General features: G+C 36.4%; 2 protein-coding genes across 3 annotated transcripts in view; one reads left to right on the forward strand and one right to left on the reverse strand.

The window, feature by feature from the left end:
- LOC106667995 (thrombospondin type-1 domain-containing protein 7A-like) overlaps window positions 1-18,708 on the forward strand; it is a 216,265-nt gene that overhangs the window by 194,881 nt on the left and 2,676 nt on the right. For both annotated transcript variants that reach the window (XM_024225601.1, XM_024225602.1), the window contains exons 3-21: window positions 1,244-1,385; window positions 1,446-1,616; window positions 4,194-4,324; window positions 5,984-6,181; window positions 6,235-6,464; window positions 6,522-6,657; window positions 6,723-7,021; window positions 7,078-7,205; window positions 7,270-7,478; window positions 8,008-8,197; window positions 8,268-8,451; window positions 8,515-8,633; window positions 9,396-9,593; window positions 9,650-9,847; window positions 9,904-10,102; window positions 10,184-10,322; window positions 10,375-10,550; window positions 10,607-10,751; window positions 10,821-11,068. In XM_024225601.1, the coding sequence (XP_024081369.1) occupies window positions 1,289-1,385; window positions 1,446-1,616; window positions 4,194-4,324; window positions 5,984-6,181; window positions 6,235-6,464; window positions 6,522-6,657; window positions 6,723-7,021; window positions 7,078-7,205; window positions 7,270-7,478; window positions 8,008-8,197; window positions 8,268-8,451; window positions 8,515-8,633; window positions 9,396-9,593; window positions 9,650-9,847; window positions 9,904-10,102; window positions 10,184-10,322; window positions 10,375-10,550; window positions 10,607-10,751; window positions 10,821-11,068 (3,395 nt within the window). In that variant the 5' untranslated portion in view covers window positions 1,244-1,288. The remainder of the gene's footprint in view (window positions 1-1,243; window positions 1,386-1,445; window positions 1,617-4,193; window positions 4,325-5,983; window positions 6,182-6,234; window positions 6,465-6,521; window positions 6,658-6,722; window positions 7,022-7,077; window positions 7,206-7,269; window positions 7,479-8,007; window positions 8,198-8,267; window positions 8,452-8,514; window positions 8,634-9,395; window positions 9,594-9,649; window positions 9,848-9,903; window positions 10,103-10,183; window positions 10,323-10,374; window positions 10,551-10,606; window positions 10,752-10,820; window positions 11,069-18,708) is intronic.
- Window positions 15,984-17,157, reverse strand: LOC106668025 (ubiquitin recognition factor in ER-associated degradation protein 1). Its single transcript, XM_014396408.2, has one exon. It carries the CDS (start codon window positions 17,064-17,066, stop codon window positions 16,188-16,190), a length of 879 nt encoding a protein of 292 aa, XP_014251894.1. The 5' UTR covers window positions 17,067-17,157; the 3' UTR covers window positions 15,984-16,187.

The following is an 18,708-nucleotide window of genomic DNA, read 5'->3' on the forward strand; positions in this document are numbered from 1 at the left end:
GTAAGTATAATAAGGGGTCCAGTGTTGTACATAATTTATACTGCGGATTACTCACATTCATCAATGCTTAAACTGGCACATTTTGCAGTCGTGCGTTGTCAAAGGGCGAAGCAGACAGCGTTAAGGAGGCTCCAGTCATTTGATAACGAAGTGAAACGATGGAGTGAGAAATGGGGAGTTCAACTGAACCCAAAAAAGTCCGAATTGATCTGTTTCACTCACTAAACAACGAGATACAGTCAAATACCTAATGAGCTTAGATACAAGACTGGTGTGGGACCAACATATTAGACAAAAATAAACAGCACTTACGGTACCGAATTAGAAAGTTGCACTACCTCTTAAATTCTAAGTTTACTTAGATAATGTTTAGATGCTTAGCTCCAAAAAACGTAATGTACTTCTGTGCCCAAAACACCATGTCTTTTTATTTCCCCATTAAGGTTTAAGTAAATTTCAATTTTCGTGCAATTTGTTTTTCATGTTTTTAATTGTTGTTTTTCTATATGATAATAAAACAGGCCCTGAAGATGACAGTATAAAAACTGTCGAAAGCTCGGCGAAAACCGAAAGGAAGTTTTTCTCTGTGTTGACCTCTTCCGTAGATCCTCCGAAAAAACTTCATGTTTCCAGCAGGTCGATAATCTAGCTCATCGATAAATTAGCTTGTTTAACCAGAGAATAAGAAGGACAGGTCCATCATGTGTTTATTTTACTTTTACAGTTTGTTACCTTTGAAGTATTCTCTAGTAAATTTGTTTCGAATGAAAGAAATGGGAAAGAGGGAAAGAAGTCGGAACGTTCACTTAAAAATCCAGCTCTTGTACAGTAAAGAAGCTATTCTGTTAGGTTTAAGCAAGTGAATGAAATTTATCACTAAGGATAAAAGGGAGGCGCATCGTGTTTTATTTTTCAGGATTTTTTTAAAGAAACTGTTGTAGTTTCTTGTAGGCAATCCTAACCAATGCTTATGCGAGTAATCCTCTTTCGGGTGAGTGGTTATCCAGTTCTGTGAGGGCCTTAATGTCCCACGGGACTGTAATTCTTTGTGTGAGACAAGGCAAATTGTCCAAAGCACCCCCAGATTCTGAATTGGGCCCCCACGCCTACATCTATTCCACTGACTCGCAAAGCCTACTAATCACTTAGCGACGGCTCCACAAAAATATATTATCAACCTAATTCTTATTTTCATGACGTTCAGTAGCCAAATGACACTTTAATCATTTTCTTTATGTTGCAGAAGATGGTGATCTCGAAAAAAGCTGTCTAGGAAAAAACGAAAGGAATGAAGGGGCTCATCGTCTGGGCTCTATTCCTCGCCGCCTCGATACCATGGCTTGGGGCGAGGACAGTCCCGGAAAGCAAATACGTCTGGAAAACAGGTTCAGATCATTTTCAAGAATATCACTTAACTTGCCAACTGTTAATGACTTATTTTGCAGGTAAATGGGAGTCGTGTTATGCTGCGAACGGCTGCGGAGAAGGTATACGGGAGAGAAAGGTCTGGTGTTCCGATCGGACCACCAGCAGTATCGCTGTTGAATTTTGTTGTAAAAAAAGTGAAGAACCTGAAAGGACAAAACCATGTTTCGCCGCCTGCCGACACCACAGAGGTAATATCCAAAAGGAAAAACCTGGAAAAATATTGCACAATTACGATTTCCACTATGTTATACATGATGGAAATTGTTTAAACAGCTAATTAAATTATTACTGATATAAGATCAATTTTGCATATATATGTACACACACTCGTGTACAGAATCATTTGCATCGTTTTTTGGCATTCCGGGGTCAGAATTTTGTCTTAACGTCGTACACAAAGACTACAGTCTTCCCACAGGAGGATCTGCAAGACCGTACATAAACCCCGAACCTATACTTGGGATAACAAAAACAAATATAGAATCCTCCATCTCAGAATGGATCCAAACAAAATAAAAGGAGAAGTGGATAAACTCTAGCTGCGCTAGACATAGAAAACTTATGATGAAACAATCCTCACCAAGACTGGCAAAATCATTGCTGCAATTGGAGAGGGCCAAACTCAGATAAGTAATAGGACTACTAGCCCGACACTGGCATCTGAGAAAACATCTACTCAACATGGGTATATACAACGATGATCCCATTTCCAAATTATGTAATGAGGAGGAGGAAACAGCTACCATCTTCGAATGCGAAGCAACAGCTCAATGGAGATCAAATTGCAGCAGTGATAGTCAATGACCTGATACTTCTAAAAAGAAAGATTGAGTCTATTGCACTGAAATAAGGAACTAGGAAGGTACAATAAGCCAAAAGGCTGCAGTGCTTAGGGAGCACAAACCCCGCTTCCTAGTTTCCTTTTTTTACCATACCATACCATACACCAAAGACTTCAGGGGTCAACATGAAATGATCTATTTCAGCCCCCAGTTTTTAAACCGATATACTCAAGTAAATATTCTTCCATCACCCTTACACATATTATTTAAGCTAATTGAGGGTTGATGGTGTACTCATTATAACACCTCTCACTACACATTCACTAATATATACCAAAAATAACGCAAAACAAGATATCTATCACTGATATATACAGTACCAGCATGTTCCCTCCAAAAATCGAAATAGGGGGCCAAAATACTCGCTTCATGCACAAGTACAACTTTCGTAGTGGGATTCCTACACGCTCTCTATATGTAGCCAATAAAGCATCCTTTATTAAGTGGGACACATTGAGCATCCTACAAAGTGATTCTACTTCGAATGGCATATTCTTAATCGACCTTGATACCTTGATACTCGATATTACGTCATCGACCTTTTCACTTACTCCCCCAGACGCACGTTTATATACATACACTCATACATTTTATATATATAGTACAATGTATATTCCCTTCAATAAATACAACATTTACAACTTGGAAAAAAGGATCTTCGGTGACAACAGAACGAAAATTCTTTAAGGTTTTGACGATCTTTCGACGATCATCAGGGATTTAACTCGGTGAATATTGAAATATATCTTGAGAAAAAGAAACTGCATTATAAGATTATTTAAAATTAGGTGAAGCTCAGTATCTCGGTTAAAATATACATATAAGTATATGCCTCTTTTTTAAATTAATTTTTTCAGGTACATTTTAATATCACAGTTAAAATTAATTAAGCTTTTTTTTTAAAGTGTACTATATATAGATAAATTAAAGTGCTAACTTCTACCACAAGGAAGAGACATGAGGCTTCGGTGGCTTTCCCGTTACTGAGCTTCACCTAATTTTAAATAATCTTATTATAAATGCAGTTTCTATTTCTCAAGATATATTTCAACACGCAACGAGTTAAAGCCCTAATGATGACGATATAATCGTCGAAAGCTCGGCAAAAATATAAAGAATTGTCGTTCTGTTGTGACCTCACCGAAGATCCTTTTTTTCCAAATTGTTCAACAGCAGGTCGATCCATCATCTTATCTACGATATTTATATTCTAACGTTGCGGAAACACCCCCTTTCCCTTAAAAGTCGAAACAGTGTCAACAACTCTCATGCCCAAGGACTACCGCCTTTATATCAGGTACCATGCCTACTCGCTCCCTGTAAGGGGACAATGCTTGGCACCCCTCGACCGTGACACACTGAGCAATCTTTCTCTACAAGAAAGACATCTGCGCAGGATTTGCCCAAAAAGCAGCCCCTATAAATTTAATTAAAAAGTTTTGAAGCAAAAGTGTACTGATTATGTTTTAATTATTAAGTAACGACAGCTCCAGTCTTACTTTAGGTGGAATATCAAAGTTGACTGTTCAAGAAATGTTACCGGCAGCTAAGCGCTTATCCGTATACTAATTTTTCAAGAGTTCAATAAATTTTTTGCTGAAAGAAGTAAAACATAGATTATCGTTAATACGTTTTTATGAATTGCATTTATCTAGTTTGTAACAACAATTATATATTATATATTTGTCTAAATGTATATAGTAAAAATACTGAACACTTTAAAAAATGTATTAAAATAAGTTATATTTTTTCGTTTAAGTAAAAACAGTAGTATTTTAAAATAGAGTAAAAAATTATTATGCCTAATGTAAAAAGACATTTAAAAATAATCTACGTGTATATATAAAAATTAGTTCTCAAAAAGAAAGCATATTGAAAATCATCTGTCATGCACACAGTGTTTAATGTTAATATTCATTGCAGACCATTTGGAATGGAGGATGGGTGAATGGGGCCCATGCTCGACCAGTGACAATGAAGTGGGCGGAACTGAAACTGGAATCATGAAGAGAAATGTAACTTGCATCCTAACGTCACACGACCGCAACATGCAGGTAAGAGAAGCCGAACACAATAATCGTATGTCACTGAACTAATGGCTATCCTGCCGAATATATTGCGTTTTAGGACTAGTCCCCTGTACGAGAATTAATGCGGGATTAGATTTGAACTAATGTAACAGTTATGACGTAAATCAAACCGACACAATTACGATTCTGAGAGTGCATACCTAAAATGTCCGGATTGCAATGGGACATTTCTATGCAAAAAGAACAAATAGGTGTATTTAAATAATTGTTTATTTTAATATATAAATGTATATTATATATACCTAAGTTCAATTATTTTATTCAATCGATCCATTTATACAAGTTTTTACAAAGCTAATTTTCAGTTGTGTATCTAATGGCACTCCAGTTTGTTGGGTCCTAGCCCTCACTAAATAAGGGTAACCGGAAAAGTTCGTGCGGTTTTTCATTTGTTATTGTTTCATTACTGTTAACCATCCATATTTACTTAGTGATCATAATTGACCATATTAATTATTCCAATTAGTTATTTTTTATGTAAGGTTTTTTGGTTGGGATGAAAAATTAGTGCTACGAGCGGGATTCGAACCCTCAAACTTCGGCTCAATACAATGTCAGAGCACCGGCGTAGACATTGAGACAAATTTCTCATCTAAACCAAAAGCCTTAGTGGAACTGTTAATCATATTATTTACATAGAAAGATATTTACATCTCGTAACACTAAGAAAATAATGCACCATTTCAGAAAGAAAATGTCTTGAACAGTTCAGTTATAAATTATAAAGTATTTTCTTTCTCATGGTTTCAAAAACGATAATTAGTGCATGCTTATTGTATGAATTTAATCTTGGTACTAGAATGGCCGAAACAACTAGTAAAATCTGGACTGTGTTCATTGAAGAAACAATGTCCGCCCACTGCCCAAAAGGGGTTCAAAGAGTACTGGTAATGAGAGGATTGAAGATGAACCGCAGTTTGTTGACCTTTTGTATTGAATGTCTGCAAACTGAAGTAAGCTATAAAGCTTGATTCTAGTCAAACATGTCGATGAAACTATTCGCTCTAACTAACATCGATTTTGGAAGACGTAGAAAGTGAGCAATGGATTCCTCATAAATAGATGACGATAACAAGCTTTAGGCGCCAAACCCTGTCGTTTATTTGCTTTGACGGCGGAAAGTACAGACTTTTTTTATCGGATTGCCACATGCGACGAAAAATGGATCATTACAGCAACACCACCAGGTCGTCACCAAATGACCTGTCCCAAAATCGCGGAAACCGAATATTTACTAACAAACGGTGAGGCTTGTGTTTGGTAGAGTAGAGCAGTCACTCATTCTGAAAGAACGTCTCTAGTTTTATTAACTGCTGAGCATGTTTGTACCAATGTTCGCACTGTTTCTTTATGGGTAGCAAATACTGATATGTCATCTATATCTTGGTAAAAATTGTAGCCAGAACAGATTCTTGAGATGCACCTGCTTTTAAATTCTATTAGTTAAATGTGCTGGAGATGCAAAATTTCAAATTTCGTCACTTTACAAGAACTTAGGGATATTTTACGATCACTACTCCGATACTAAACCACCAGAGTTCAAAGTCAAGCTGGATTAATATACTTTTGAAGTCTTTAGAATACCACCTTGGTGTCACAAAAAAATGAATGTTTCATTTTCAGAAGTTGATGGTGATAGACGATGATAACTGTCTGATTGTCGGCAAACGACCAGACTCTGTGAGGATTTGTGTCATGCCGACGAGGCAGGAGTGCGTTCTTACCGAATGGAGCGAGTGGACGCCGTGCTGTGATTCGACGCGGCATCGAACGAGGAGTGTAGTCGTTGCTCCGCATTACGGGGCCCAACCATGCCCGCAGGTGAGTTCTTAAAAAGATTCTGCTCGATTGATGCTATATAAACCGATTTTCAGTTGAGCGAATGGAAATCCTGTGATATCGAAGACTCGGAATGCGATAAAAGTTCGGGAGGGACAAGGTTGAGGGTAGAAAAATGGGGTGAATGCGTTGTGAACGGTGGTACTCTGTGGGACGGCGATAGCAGAGGACAAGCTGACAATTATTACAAGCATTGGCCTCAAGTCGGTACACAGAGGAGGACGGTCACGTGCCTAAATTCGGCAGGCGTTTCTCTCGACCCAAAGTAAGAAACTTGGTTGTTGTTGTTCTTTTAATTTAATTTTAATGATTTGATTTGTAGGGAATGTTTTAACGAGAGAAGTGAAATCGGATTTCCCATGAGAGAACGGGCTTGCATAATTTCACAAGACTGCGCAGTCAGCAAATGGTCCGACTGGACTGTCATACAAGAAGGATGCGTAGATCCGAACGGAGTGGTACTATTCATTAAACATTGATATTCCAATCGGCTTTGTAATTTAATCATATCTGCTTTTTTCAGGAATGGGCAGAAATAACAGAAAGAAAGCGTGAAGTGCTTCGGCTACATGAAGGTCAAGGGCAAGGATGTCCTCACCTCACAGAAACAAAGTCTACAACTGCAAACCTTCCGCTTTGTTCTTTGAAGTACCATTGGGTCACATCCCATTGGAGCTCGTGTACAATGCCCGGAGTAAATGGAAAAGTGGTATGCGGGGGAGGTCTTCAGCGGCGCAATGTGACTTGTGTCAAGGCGGATGGAGGGCAACCTCTGGCCCCCAAATATTGTCGGAATCTGCAACACCCACTCACCGTACAGAGGTAAAGATATCAATTACACATTCAAATAAATATATTACATCTTATGCTGGCTTTAGATGTGAAGTCGCTTGCCCGAGGGACTGTGAAGTAAGTCAATGGGGCTCATGGGGGCCGTGCAAACCCCATCCGGATATTTGCACTACTTCAACTAATCAAGAACAGCCCAGATTTTTTCCCAATAGAGGTATAACTCTTGCCTATAACTTATTAAGATGACAAAGCAATTAATATCGTAACACCTTTAACAGGAGAAAGAAAACGAACTAGAACCGTCCTTGTGGCACCGAGCGATTTAGGCCTAGGCTGCCCCAGTCTGGAGGAAGTCCAACCTTGTGATATACCCCGCTGTTACATTTGGCAAACAAGCCCTTGGTCAAGCTGTTACCTCAATTCACACCAATCGAAATGCGGTTCAGGAAGGAGAAAGAGGAATGTCAAATGCATCACTCATGCAGGAGTAAGAAGATTTTGTTCCTTGTTGAACTCTATAAAAGCGTTAATGTTGAAAATTAGATTGACTAATTATAGTTAAAGAGGGGCGTCGGTGGCCTCAACTATTTAGTCGTTGACACGGCGTTCGAACCAAACATACAAATGGGATGTTTTTTCAAAAACACCGGCACCCCGAGAGTTCAAATAACCTCGTAGTTGAAATACCCGCATTAAAAAAAAAATTATAGTAAAAAATGATTTTGTACAGAAATTAATACAAAAAATCATTTGGTCATAACCGACGACTTTGGTCTACCTATCGTCGCCGGTTTGGTATATCTTCAATAAGAGAAAAGGAATAGCAGATTCACCACGGAAGACAGAACAAACCCGTGAGAATAGGTAGACCAAAGGATCGGTAACGACCAACCACCACCGCCATTCAGACACAGCAATAAAAAGAAAATCAAAACTATCTTTTCTGTGAAAATCGTATATTTCCGTTTATAAAAATTACATCAAAACATTTGCGATTATCTGCTTTTGTCTTGCAGGAGCCTGTACCAGATAGCTTCTGCTCCGAACCTATGCCAGAGGCAGAAGAGCCATGCCTCCTCCCTTGCCCTTATGACTGTGTAGTTTCAGCTTGGTCATCTTGGACATCATGTTCCCAACCTTGCTCTACATCGAATAACATGGGTACAAAATCAAGAAATAGAACCATAATCGCTCCCCCTGGCAAAGGTATTTTGAATATTATTGACCAACAGCGCAAATAATTTCTTCTGGTGTAATCTTCCATTTATTTTAATAGCCGGTCATCCGTGCCCCAACCCAGACGAGTTTATGCAAATTAAAGGATGCAACACTCATGGCTGCCATGGATACAGCTGGATGACGCTTCCATGGCAAGAATGTAATGCCACTTGTGATTCAGAAGGTTATCAGGTCAGGGAAATCTGGTGTGCAGAAAACCAAGAAAGAGTCTCTGATGACAGGTAAATCTATTTAAAAAATAAAAATAAAAATTGAATCCAGAGAAATAAATTAGCAAATTGTAGATGTTCAACATTGAAGAAGCCAACCGATACCAGGACATGTACTATAGAGTGCCCAACCGAATGTCAAGTCACCCCTTGGTCAGACTGGTCTGAGTGTGATTCGCATATATGCTATCCAAGTAATTACTGCATGCAATTTATTTTAATTATTGTTTATTTAAAGATCCTGAAATGCGGTCTGGTGTGATGTAGGTTTTAGAAAAACATTTTGTTTATCGTGCCAACGTTTCGATCTTTATTGAGATCATCTTCAGGGCGTGTGATTTATAAATATTGTTTAAATTATACAAATAGACATAACGCATAAAGATGAATTTATAAAATGATGTACACAGTATAGAAAGTTTTAGGTTTAATCAAAGTATTTGTGCTCACTCAAAGTGTATATTTTCTGTGTAGTCGTGTCAATGTTGTATGCCGTGTTTGTGACATTTTATTGTTTTTTGTTATACTTGATTTCGAAAGAGTGGGGAAGGAGATAGGGAAAAAATTGGTTTTTCTATGAAAAGTCGGCTTCTTTGAGGTGAAAGGGACCGTCAATGGAAAATAAAAATAATAAAAAATCGTACAAGCCTGGTTAGCCATTTTGGATTATTATGGAAAGGAGAGACAAACTTTTGGAAATTTAGACTATGTAGAATTGTTTATGTGTGGAGTATTATATGTTTTTTATTGATATTGGATTTGATTTATTATTATGATATATTAGCATAGCTGAGGCTGAGTTTATTAGCTGAGTTTACATGTGTCTATTCTGTAATTGCAGTGACACCTGACTGCATCTCACGATCTTTAAATAATCAGCAATTGACGGTCACTAAATATTCCTCATTTAATTATTGTGACGAAAAATTATTAACACATATTTTTAATGATTTTAGATGGATCAAGGGGAATTTTATCAAGACAATCTAGATACCGAGTAGTTCTAAGAGGGGAAAACTGTGGTCCATTGACCGAAACAAGAAATTGTGAAATTCGTTCTTCACCATGTCCTAAATATAGCTGGGCTACTGGAAACTGGTCTGACTGTCAGTTGGCTGAAGGAGTAATTTGTGGCCATGGTCTTCGTACAAGAGGTACATATCAACGATTTTTTCTCTCCAAATTCATACATAAAATGAATATGTTTTAGATCTTTGGTGTACAATGAGTGATACTGACAAAAGAGTCGAACTCAGATATTGCTTGGCTGGAGAAGAACCGATTCCTATAAGTGTAGAAAGGTGCCATGCCGACTGTCACACGCCCTGCCAGTTGACAGAATGGAGCCAGTGGACAGCCTGCAAACAACCATGTAGTGGAGAAAAGACCAGAAAACGAGAGCTGATAGGTTGGATAATAAATATTTGCTCATACTATCCCATTACTCATTATAATTTTAAACAGGATTATCATCTCAGCATAAAGCTTGCAAAGAAATGAAGTTAATGGAAACAATGGACTGTCCATGTACTGTCTATTACAACTTGCCTTTGTCTGATTGGTCATCATGCCTCACCAATGAAAGCACACCTTGTGGAACTGGAACTCGATATAGAGCAATGGGTTGTTTCAATGAGAAAAATCACCAACTTGTTGATCCAAGGTCTGTTGTGCATCATTATAGTTAAACATTTGTCTTATTGAAAGTTGACCTTTGTCTTTATTTCATGTGTTATTCTTACAGTCTTTGTGGAGGAAGTAATGGCTTAAAAGAAGAACCCTGCTTTATTTCATGTCCTATCGACTGCATTCTTGGTGAGTGGACATCATGGGGAGATTGCAGCTCCCAGTGTGGGCCTGGGATGCAGAATAGGACAAGAAAGGTAAAAGTATAAAAATCAAAAAGCAAAAAATCAAACATATTTCCGTTTATAGATCTTACGAAAAGAATCTCATGGTGGCCGACCTTGCGGAAATGAAGTCGAAACTAAAGTGTGCAATACACAATGTGATATTTATGAGTGGCAAGCAGGTGGATGGAGTGAATGTAGGCTGTTACCGTCAGACAGGCCAAAAGACTGCGGCGCTGGTGATCAATACCGACAAGTCAGGTAATATTAATAAACCAAGAATTCCTGTAAACAATTCTAAAACAATGGTGTTTTAGGTGTGTTGACAAAAGATCGTTAATAGAAGTAGAAGAAGAAATGTGTGACTGGGCTACGCAACCACTGAATATGAAGCCTTGTCACATCGCATGTCCAGGAGATTGTGTGTTAAGCCCTTGGTCAGAATGGTCTCTTTGTCCTAAAGTATGTTTAAACCCTTTATTATTATTACATGTTTCAATTATACTTTTTTTTTACTATTGTTTTATATAGGATTGTTCTGGCAATACACAGCAGCAAAGAACAAGATCTTTACTCAGAGCAGCAGCCAATAGTGGAGCGGAATGCCCGCGATCTATTGAGACACAAGCATGCCAATTAAATATGACTTGCTTCACATACAAGTGGGCAGTGACAAACTACACATCTTGCCTACCACTTGGAGGAAGTCCATGTGGTGAAGGATTGGTTACCAGGACAATCTACTGCCAGAGAAGTGATGGAAGACCAGTTGCAGACAGGTATGTTTTTAATTAAAAGCCAAAACATCATTACAGATTAATCAGCACAATTGTTTATGCAACTATGCGATTTTCTATACAAGTAAAAATTGGAGAATTATTGGTGGACATTAAACACACTTTAACTCAGGTTTAACACGGTCCATATCTATATTTAATCTTATAAATTTACTAGCTTTATAACCCGGCGTTGCCCAGGGAGATAGTAAAAAGTTTTCCTTTTCGTTTTGTGAATCTCATTATTTGTTATATACCCATTTTATAGTTCCTAAATCCGAAAGTTTCGTCGAAATCGGTTCAGTAAGTTTCGTATTAACACACATTCACTTGTACATATATACAGGGTGTTCACACGAATCTAATAATTTACTGAATAAGTTGATTTGTGAGATTTCCCAGTGATGTATGCGTAGTTATATATCATTTTTGTCTGCCTACCCTCATGTCGTCTGTCAGACGTGCTTTGACATTTTGCCAATTGCAGTGTTAAGTCTGTCTAGAACAAGCAGACAAAACTGACCAGTAAAGATCAAAATACTAAAGGGATACTAATAATTTTTAGTTAGAACAAATATATCTATGCAGGGTGTTCGGCTACTCGGGTGCAAACTTTGCCAGTAGATTCTACATTCAAAATGGAACCACAAAGTCCTAATTAACTATGGTCAGAATGTCAACAGTTTCGGAGATATTCCCCTTTTTCTGATTTTTTAAGATTTCAATACCATACTTCAAATAAGCAAGATAACTCAAAAACTGGAAGGTTTTGGACAACTCCGTTGATACCATTGAAAATTACGTTAAATTTCCAATAAGATGTGATTAATACTAAGCTTGTAAACGTTGGTGAAAACTCAACTCGCAGAACACAAATTCACCTTTCACAATTTCACACAGATCCAATAGGACAACACAAGAATAGCACTTTACTTGATGTGAGTATGAAATACTTGGTTCAAAATTTATATTTACGTCTGTATTGTATTTTTTCCAATCAACGTATGTTTTGTAATTACTGAAGTTGACCCAAATAAAATCGAAACTGATGCAAAAAAAATTTAAAAAGGTGTTTTTCTAAAGTACTTCATTTTTGACCTCTCCTCACGACTTCAACAAATTAATGAACAACCGGTCACTAAGAAACACACACTTATTCAGTAAATTAATAAATTTTTACTTTACCTACAGTTAATTATAGAACCACCATTAATGTTAATTTTATTGATATTTTTCTTAGTAAAATTTCTATTTCTAATTTCTATTTCTTTTCCTTTTTTTTTCTTTTTTTAATAATAATAAATCTTTATTTGCAAGGGTACATTATGTTCTACCAAATCTTTATCCTTATGATTATTTAGAGATCATGAGATGCAGTCTGGTGTGATGTATATTTAGAAAAACATTTTCTTTGTTGTGCCAACGTTTCGATCTTTACTGAGATCATCTTCAGGGCCTTTTTTTTTTTTTTACCCATCCACCTCCCCGCCGTACCTAAGGGAGACCCCATACCAGCGGACCACGGCCACTAAACTAATTCAAATGAGATGCAAGTTTAGGAGATCTTATTGTGCTTAACGTCTTCCTTCGACCTTGCCCTGAAAGGGAAGACCCAAGGAAGAAGGGAAATATTTTTCTTATTATTAATTTATCTAATCTAATAGGTCTCCTCCTTNGTTTGTAAATCCCAGGCCCTGAAGATGATCTCAATAAAGATCGAAACGTTGGCACGATAAAGAAAATGTTTTTCTGAAACCTACATCACACCAGACCGTGTCTCACGATTTCTAAATAAATATCGATTAACGGTCACTAATCACCACATAGAATAATCAACAATTACAACTCAACACTAACACTATCCACTATTACTAATAATACTACATCAAATCTATCAAATACAGACAAACCAACATACATTTCCATGCCATTCGTTCACGGCCTATCACACAAATTAAAAACATTTCTTTATTCTGATAACTTTAAAATAGCCTTCAAATACTATAAAATTATTCAACCCTTTTTTCCACAAATAAAGATCGCACACTGTAAAAAACAAGACTGATTTAATTTACAAAATCAACGATATAAATTGTCCGGCAACTTCCATCGGAAGTACATCCCACTGTCTGAATAAGAGGGTAAAATAAACATATTTACGATTGCAAAAAACCTGCACTGACTACCCACCATTTTAAACACCAACAAATTTTCGATTTCAACAATCAAAAATTATTAAGCACAGAACAAAAAAACCAAAAACGTGACTTTTTAGAAATGGTTTGCGTCAACAGAGATAAACACAACATCAATTACAGGACAGACATATGTAAACTCAGCCGCAGCTACGCTAATATCATAAATCAAATTCGATATCAATACAACACAAAATATATAATGCAAGATATAAAACAATCATTACACTCCACACATCAAATAATTTCTGCATAGTCTAAATCCCAAACAATTTATCTTTCCTTTCCCTAATAATCCAACCTATAGTAAACATGAAAAATTAACTAAGCCCGAAGGACAAAACATTTTCCCGTCGTCAGCCTCTTTCACCTCAAAGAAGCCGACTCCTCATACAAAAATGAATTTCTATCCCTACTTCCTTCCCCACTCCTTCAAAATCAAACATAAACAAAAAAACAAGTCACTGGTGTAATATTAAAAACCCTGTTAACCACTCAATTGCGTGAAAGTATTTATTTGCGAAAGTGGTTGTGTATATAGACGAGGTCTGTACGGAATATCGAGTACCCGGATATGGCCTTATAACTGCAGAAATATTTAAAAAATTGAAAAAGGGGTATGTTAATGCTGCAATCATACTAAAATATGTTCCTAGCATCTGGAAATCCACAGAAATCATTATGATATAAATGAGGTCAAATCTTTTAGGTCAAAATTGCTACTTCCGACAGTCTCTAAGCTTTTTGAAAAGTTATTACTGAAAAGAATAAAACCCATTGTACAAAACAAGAAAATTATCCCAAACCATTTTCAAATCTGCTCGAAACAGTCAACAGCAGACCAAATTCAACAAGTGATAGATGTAATTGAGAACTCTCATGATCTTCCTTGATGTTTCACAAGGGAGCATGCTAGGTCCAATATACTTGCTATTCAGCAGTGATTCAACGAAAATGGATGGTGCCAAAATTACAATGTTTGCATAGGAAAACTGATATCTCATAGGGATGTCATACAAAAATCACGCCATCCACGGTCTGGTCCATGCCACAGCAGATTATTAAGAGCATAACAATAAACACAGAAATGCTACAAAAGCGGTAAGTAGATATCACTTTTTAACTAAAAGACATTCAGCAAAAGACCAAATTCACCATTCATGGGTAATGGATGTAAAAAAAATTACTCAAAGAAAAAGGAATTTGTTCTGCTATCTTCCTTGATGTCCACAAGCTTTTGACAAGGTCTAGCTTGAAGATTTCATCAGTAAGCTAAAAGGAATACCAAAGCAGTATGTAGATATCATCACTTCCTATATATTGTAACTCACAGGCATTTTAGAGTCAAACAAGAAGATCAATATTTAGAATTAAAAACAATAAATACAAGTGTACACAGTAGCATATTAGGTCCAATACTTTACTTCTGATACACCAGTGATTTTTTAAAAATAGATGGAGTAAAAAAATACAACGTTTGCAAATGACACAACGGTGTGTTAGTAGGACCAACCATCAACTATTCACCCAAAATCATTCAAAAGGCTTGTAACATGATTAATGAATGGACAAGAAAGTGAAGAATCATGCTCAATCAGCATAAATCTGTGCATATAAATTTTACAAACATTTTGGACATCTCTCAATATCGATGGAGCTATTACTATACAATACAGCTAAATATCTAGAAATAACCTTAGATGCCAGAAGTAGTTTTAAGGTTGAGAGACAGAATTGAGAGGACACAGCTCCAAACTAAATATACAAACATGTGCTAAAGCCTGAACACATGATAAAAAAAAAAGGACAGAAATAGGTTTAACGTATAGACAAAAATTTGGGATTGATAGGACAAAGATCCAAACTAAATATACAAAATAAAATATACAAATAAGTGCTAAAGCCTGAACACATGAAAAAAGGACAGAAATAGGTTTAAGATAGAGACAACTATTTAGAATTGATAGGACACAGCTCCAAGTTAAATATACAAAATATAATATTATAAAAACAAGTCGTAAAAAGCCTATAGGACATAAGTTATTCAACTATGATGTTCCAAACACATCAATACCAAAATGACTAACACATCAATACTCCAAAATAAAATCTTAGATAACATGGTCAATACACCTTGATATATGTACTTATAAAAGCATCTTGAGATCCCTGTGGTCAAAGTGGAGATACAAAGATTTGCTGGCAAACACCATTCTCGCTTCAGTCCGCATGAGAATGTGGAAGCAACTAAACGCCTACACAATTGAAACTTAATAGGTTGAAAAGAACTAAGCCTTATGTACTAGTGTAGTTAATAATTTTGTGAATAGTGAAGTGTAAATCTTACTGTACTTTGGTTTCTAATTGTATATATTTCATTGTAAAATAAATGGTTGATCTAATAATACCAATTTTTAACAATGAGCTGGGTTATCGACCTGCTGGAAACATTAAGTTTTTTCGGAGGATCTACGGAAGTTGACCTCTTCCGTAGATCCTCCGAAAAAATACCAATTTTCTTAAATAAAAGTAAATAAAATTAACTCTAAATTTTATTTAAAAGCTTATTCATAATTCATGCAGGTTAGGTCAGGTTAATTAAAATTACAAAAGCTTAAATCACTTGATATATTTTTCTACAAAATGCAATAGCAATTTTTAAAATATTGTATATATATACATGTAAAAAAAAAGGTAAATAACTGTACAAAATAATATATACAAATAAGATAATGCCACCGAGTGACAAATGAAAACTCTTTAAAATTCCGGTAATGCATGATGTCTCATGTTAAACAAGATACAGCAAAAACAACAGGAAAAAACTTTAGGAAAATAGAAAGATATCCAAAAATATATTATCCATTAGAGGAATCAGATAAGCTAAGGGAAGAAAAAAAATTAAATTTGAGATCGTTGGCAGTGCTTTATCTGAGTGTGACTCCCTTTCCTGAAAAAGGAGAGAACGATTCCTTCTCTTCGCCAGCATCTTTTACAACCGGCTTGACATTCCGCATAAAAGTTAATGTCCCAATCTGCCAGTCGTAGTCTGGAACGCCCCTCGGGATCGGTTTCTTGATGACCGACTGGTCGCTGTCGCTGTTTTTCTTGCGCTTGCCATCCAGCCTGTAGCCTTCGCCTCCGAACATGACAAAGCTGCTGCTTTCCACTGCGAGTTCCTCCTCTGCCTCCATCGGCTCGGTCTGCGCCTTCTCCGACACCGGCTCCTTGTATCCGAGCGGAGCCGCAAACTCGACATTCATGTCGCATTCTATAATCGTCACCGCGTCGCCGGGTTTCGTCTCGAGTACGGACAACTCATAATCCCTCTGATTGTATTTGATGTTGATTATATCCCCGGTCGTGAGGCAGGCGAAGTTCCTGAGACAGTTCTCGAGAACCGCCTTGGGATTCGTGATGTCGAGGAAGTCGGGCGTCTGAGATTGGAAGCGTGAGAAGGTCGCCACAGGCAAAGACACACTCTCGATTAGTACGTTGTCACCTTCATCAAGCATAAGGTTCCTCATCATCCAGTGCGGCAAGTAGACTTTCCCTTCATCAGCCACGAACTCAAGCACGCCGCAGTGTGTGATCCTATTCAGCTTCTTATTCGAGAGCTTGAAAAGCATCGGGTAGCTTATATTGAGACGGGTCAAGTGCTCCAGGGCGGAGGGTGGCATTATAATTTTCCCACCCCTTTCTACATCTTCCCTCTCGTTTCCGGGAAACATGACCACCGAATAGCACGAATAGTGCGTGCTAAACGGCCGCGACATCACCGGAAACATATTATTAAAACTAAACATTTCTGAAATTCCTAAATTAATATTTTCTCTGGACAATGACGTTCACTAAACACAAATCTCAAATGGGGAGGTTTCAGTTTGGTTTCCTCGAAACGGCCATCGATTTCTTGCGATGCTGCTCGACAATCTACGAGCGCGCTCAAGCGGCTATTACCAAACTAAAATATAAAAGCGCCCACCCCCCCGCCATCAAAACTCACCCCCATCTTTTCCTCCATGAACATCAATCTCATTTTATTTTATTTTTATTTACAATATACTGGCTTCTTACAATATTACATTTACAATAATATACTATACATTTATACGTAAAATAATTAAAGTATTGAAAACATAAAATACATTGATAGACAAAATTAACGCACCACCCTTAAATTTTAATGCATTTAGGTTTATTCGTTTTTTGCATACCAAAACTAAGCAATTATTCTTTTATAAACTGTAGAAACAAGAAGTTAAATTATCATATTTGAAAAATCAGAAAATAATTACATAACAAAAATAAGTTGATTGAGCAACAACAGAAAAATTAATAGTTTACTATTCATACTTTATCAACATATTTATGTAAAATAAAATCAAATGAAATAACAGAGGGGTGACACAGTACTCATCACTGAAAGGTAAAGGTTCCGGATTCGATTTAGCAGCCTTATATATACTTACAAATTCGAGTGGATCGAGGTCACGATAGCTCAAGTGGTAGAGCAGCAGCGTATCTAGCTGAAGATCGTGGGTTCGAATCCCGCTCGTGCCATTGACTTTTTTTATCTCAACTAAAAACCTTAATTTATTGTAATATGTTAATTGGTCTAGCAGACCACGAAATTAGTGAATTTAATACTTACAATTTTTTTTTTTCCAAAACACCAATCCCCGAAGGTTGATATTATGACTTCTGTCATTGTCAACTATTATTGGAACAGTGGAACAGAAGTAAATAGTTAATAAAGTGAAGCTGTTTAATAAAATTACTAAATAATAAGAAAAAAATCATTTGAAGGAATTTATAGAACATGTTTATTACTTTTCCAAAAGGAATATTTGGCCCGTACTTAGTTTAATCACACTCAATTAATTTTTTTAAATAGAAAGAATGTAAAATTAAAATACGCAAGGATATACATACATACATGCATACACATATGTATGTGTATGTGCAAAAAACACAAGTTAAATAATTTATTTTGAAAAATAAAATTAAAATTAAATAAAAAACTGAAGCATATTTCTCGGCTTTTCTTGTTTGATTCAAGTTTGCCGAGGGATTTGATTTGAGAATGGATTGAATTATTTTTTGATAAATATTTCCAGCTTGAGAGAATATCAAACACCTTGAACATGTGAACAATCAAACAATTGTCTTGAGAAAAAGTGTCATTGGGCCAATTTTTCTCTATAACATTTTAAGAGAATAAAAAGCACTCTTTATTCCTCCATTTATTTTGGATAATCTCATTTGCCAAATAAAAGATATAATGGTTGAAAAAATGAGAAGGAATTTGAAATAAAAGAATCGTGTTTTGTCAACAATTTAGGGAGCCATTGCAATCCACAAGAAGCATTAGAAAATGACCCACATATTAGGAAAGAATGATCAGATTTGTCAGCCAATGTAAAAACATTTACATATCAATTAGTT

This window comes from Cimex lectularius, unplaced genomic scaffold, assembly GCF_000648675.2.
Source record: "Cimex lectularius strain Harlan isolate CLEC.00 unplaced genomic scaffold, Clec_2.1 scaffold108, whole genome shotgun sequence".
NCBI lineage: Eukaryota > Metazoa > Arthropoda > Insecta > Hemiptera > Cimicidae > Cimex > Cimex lectularius.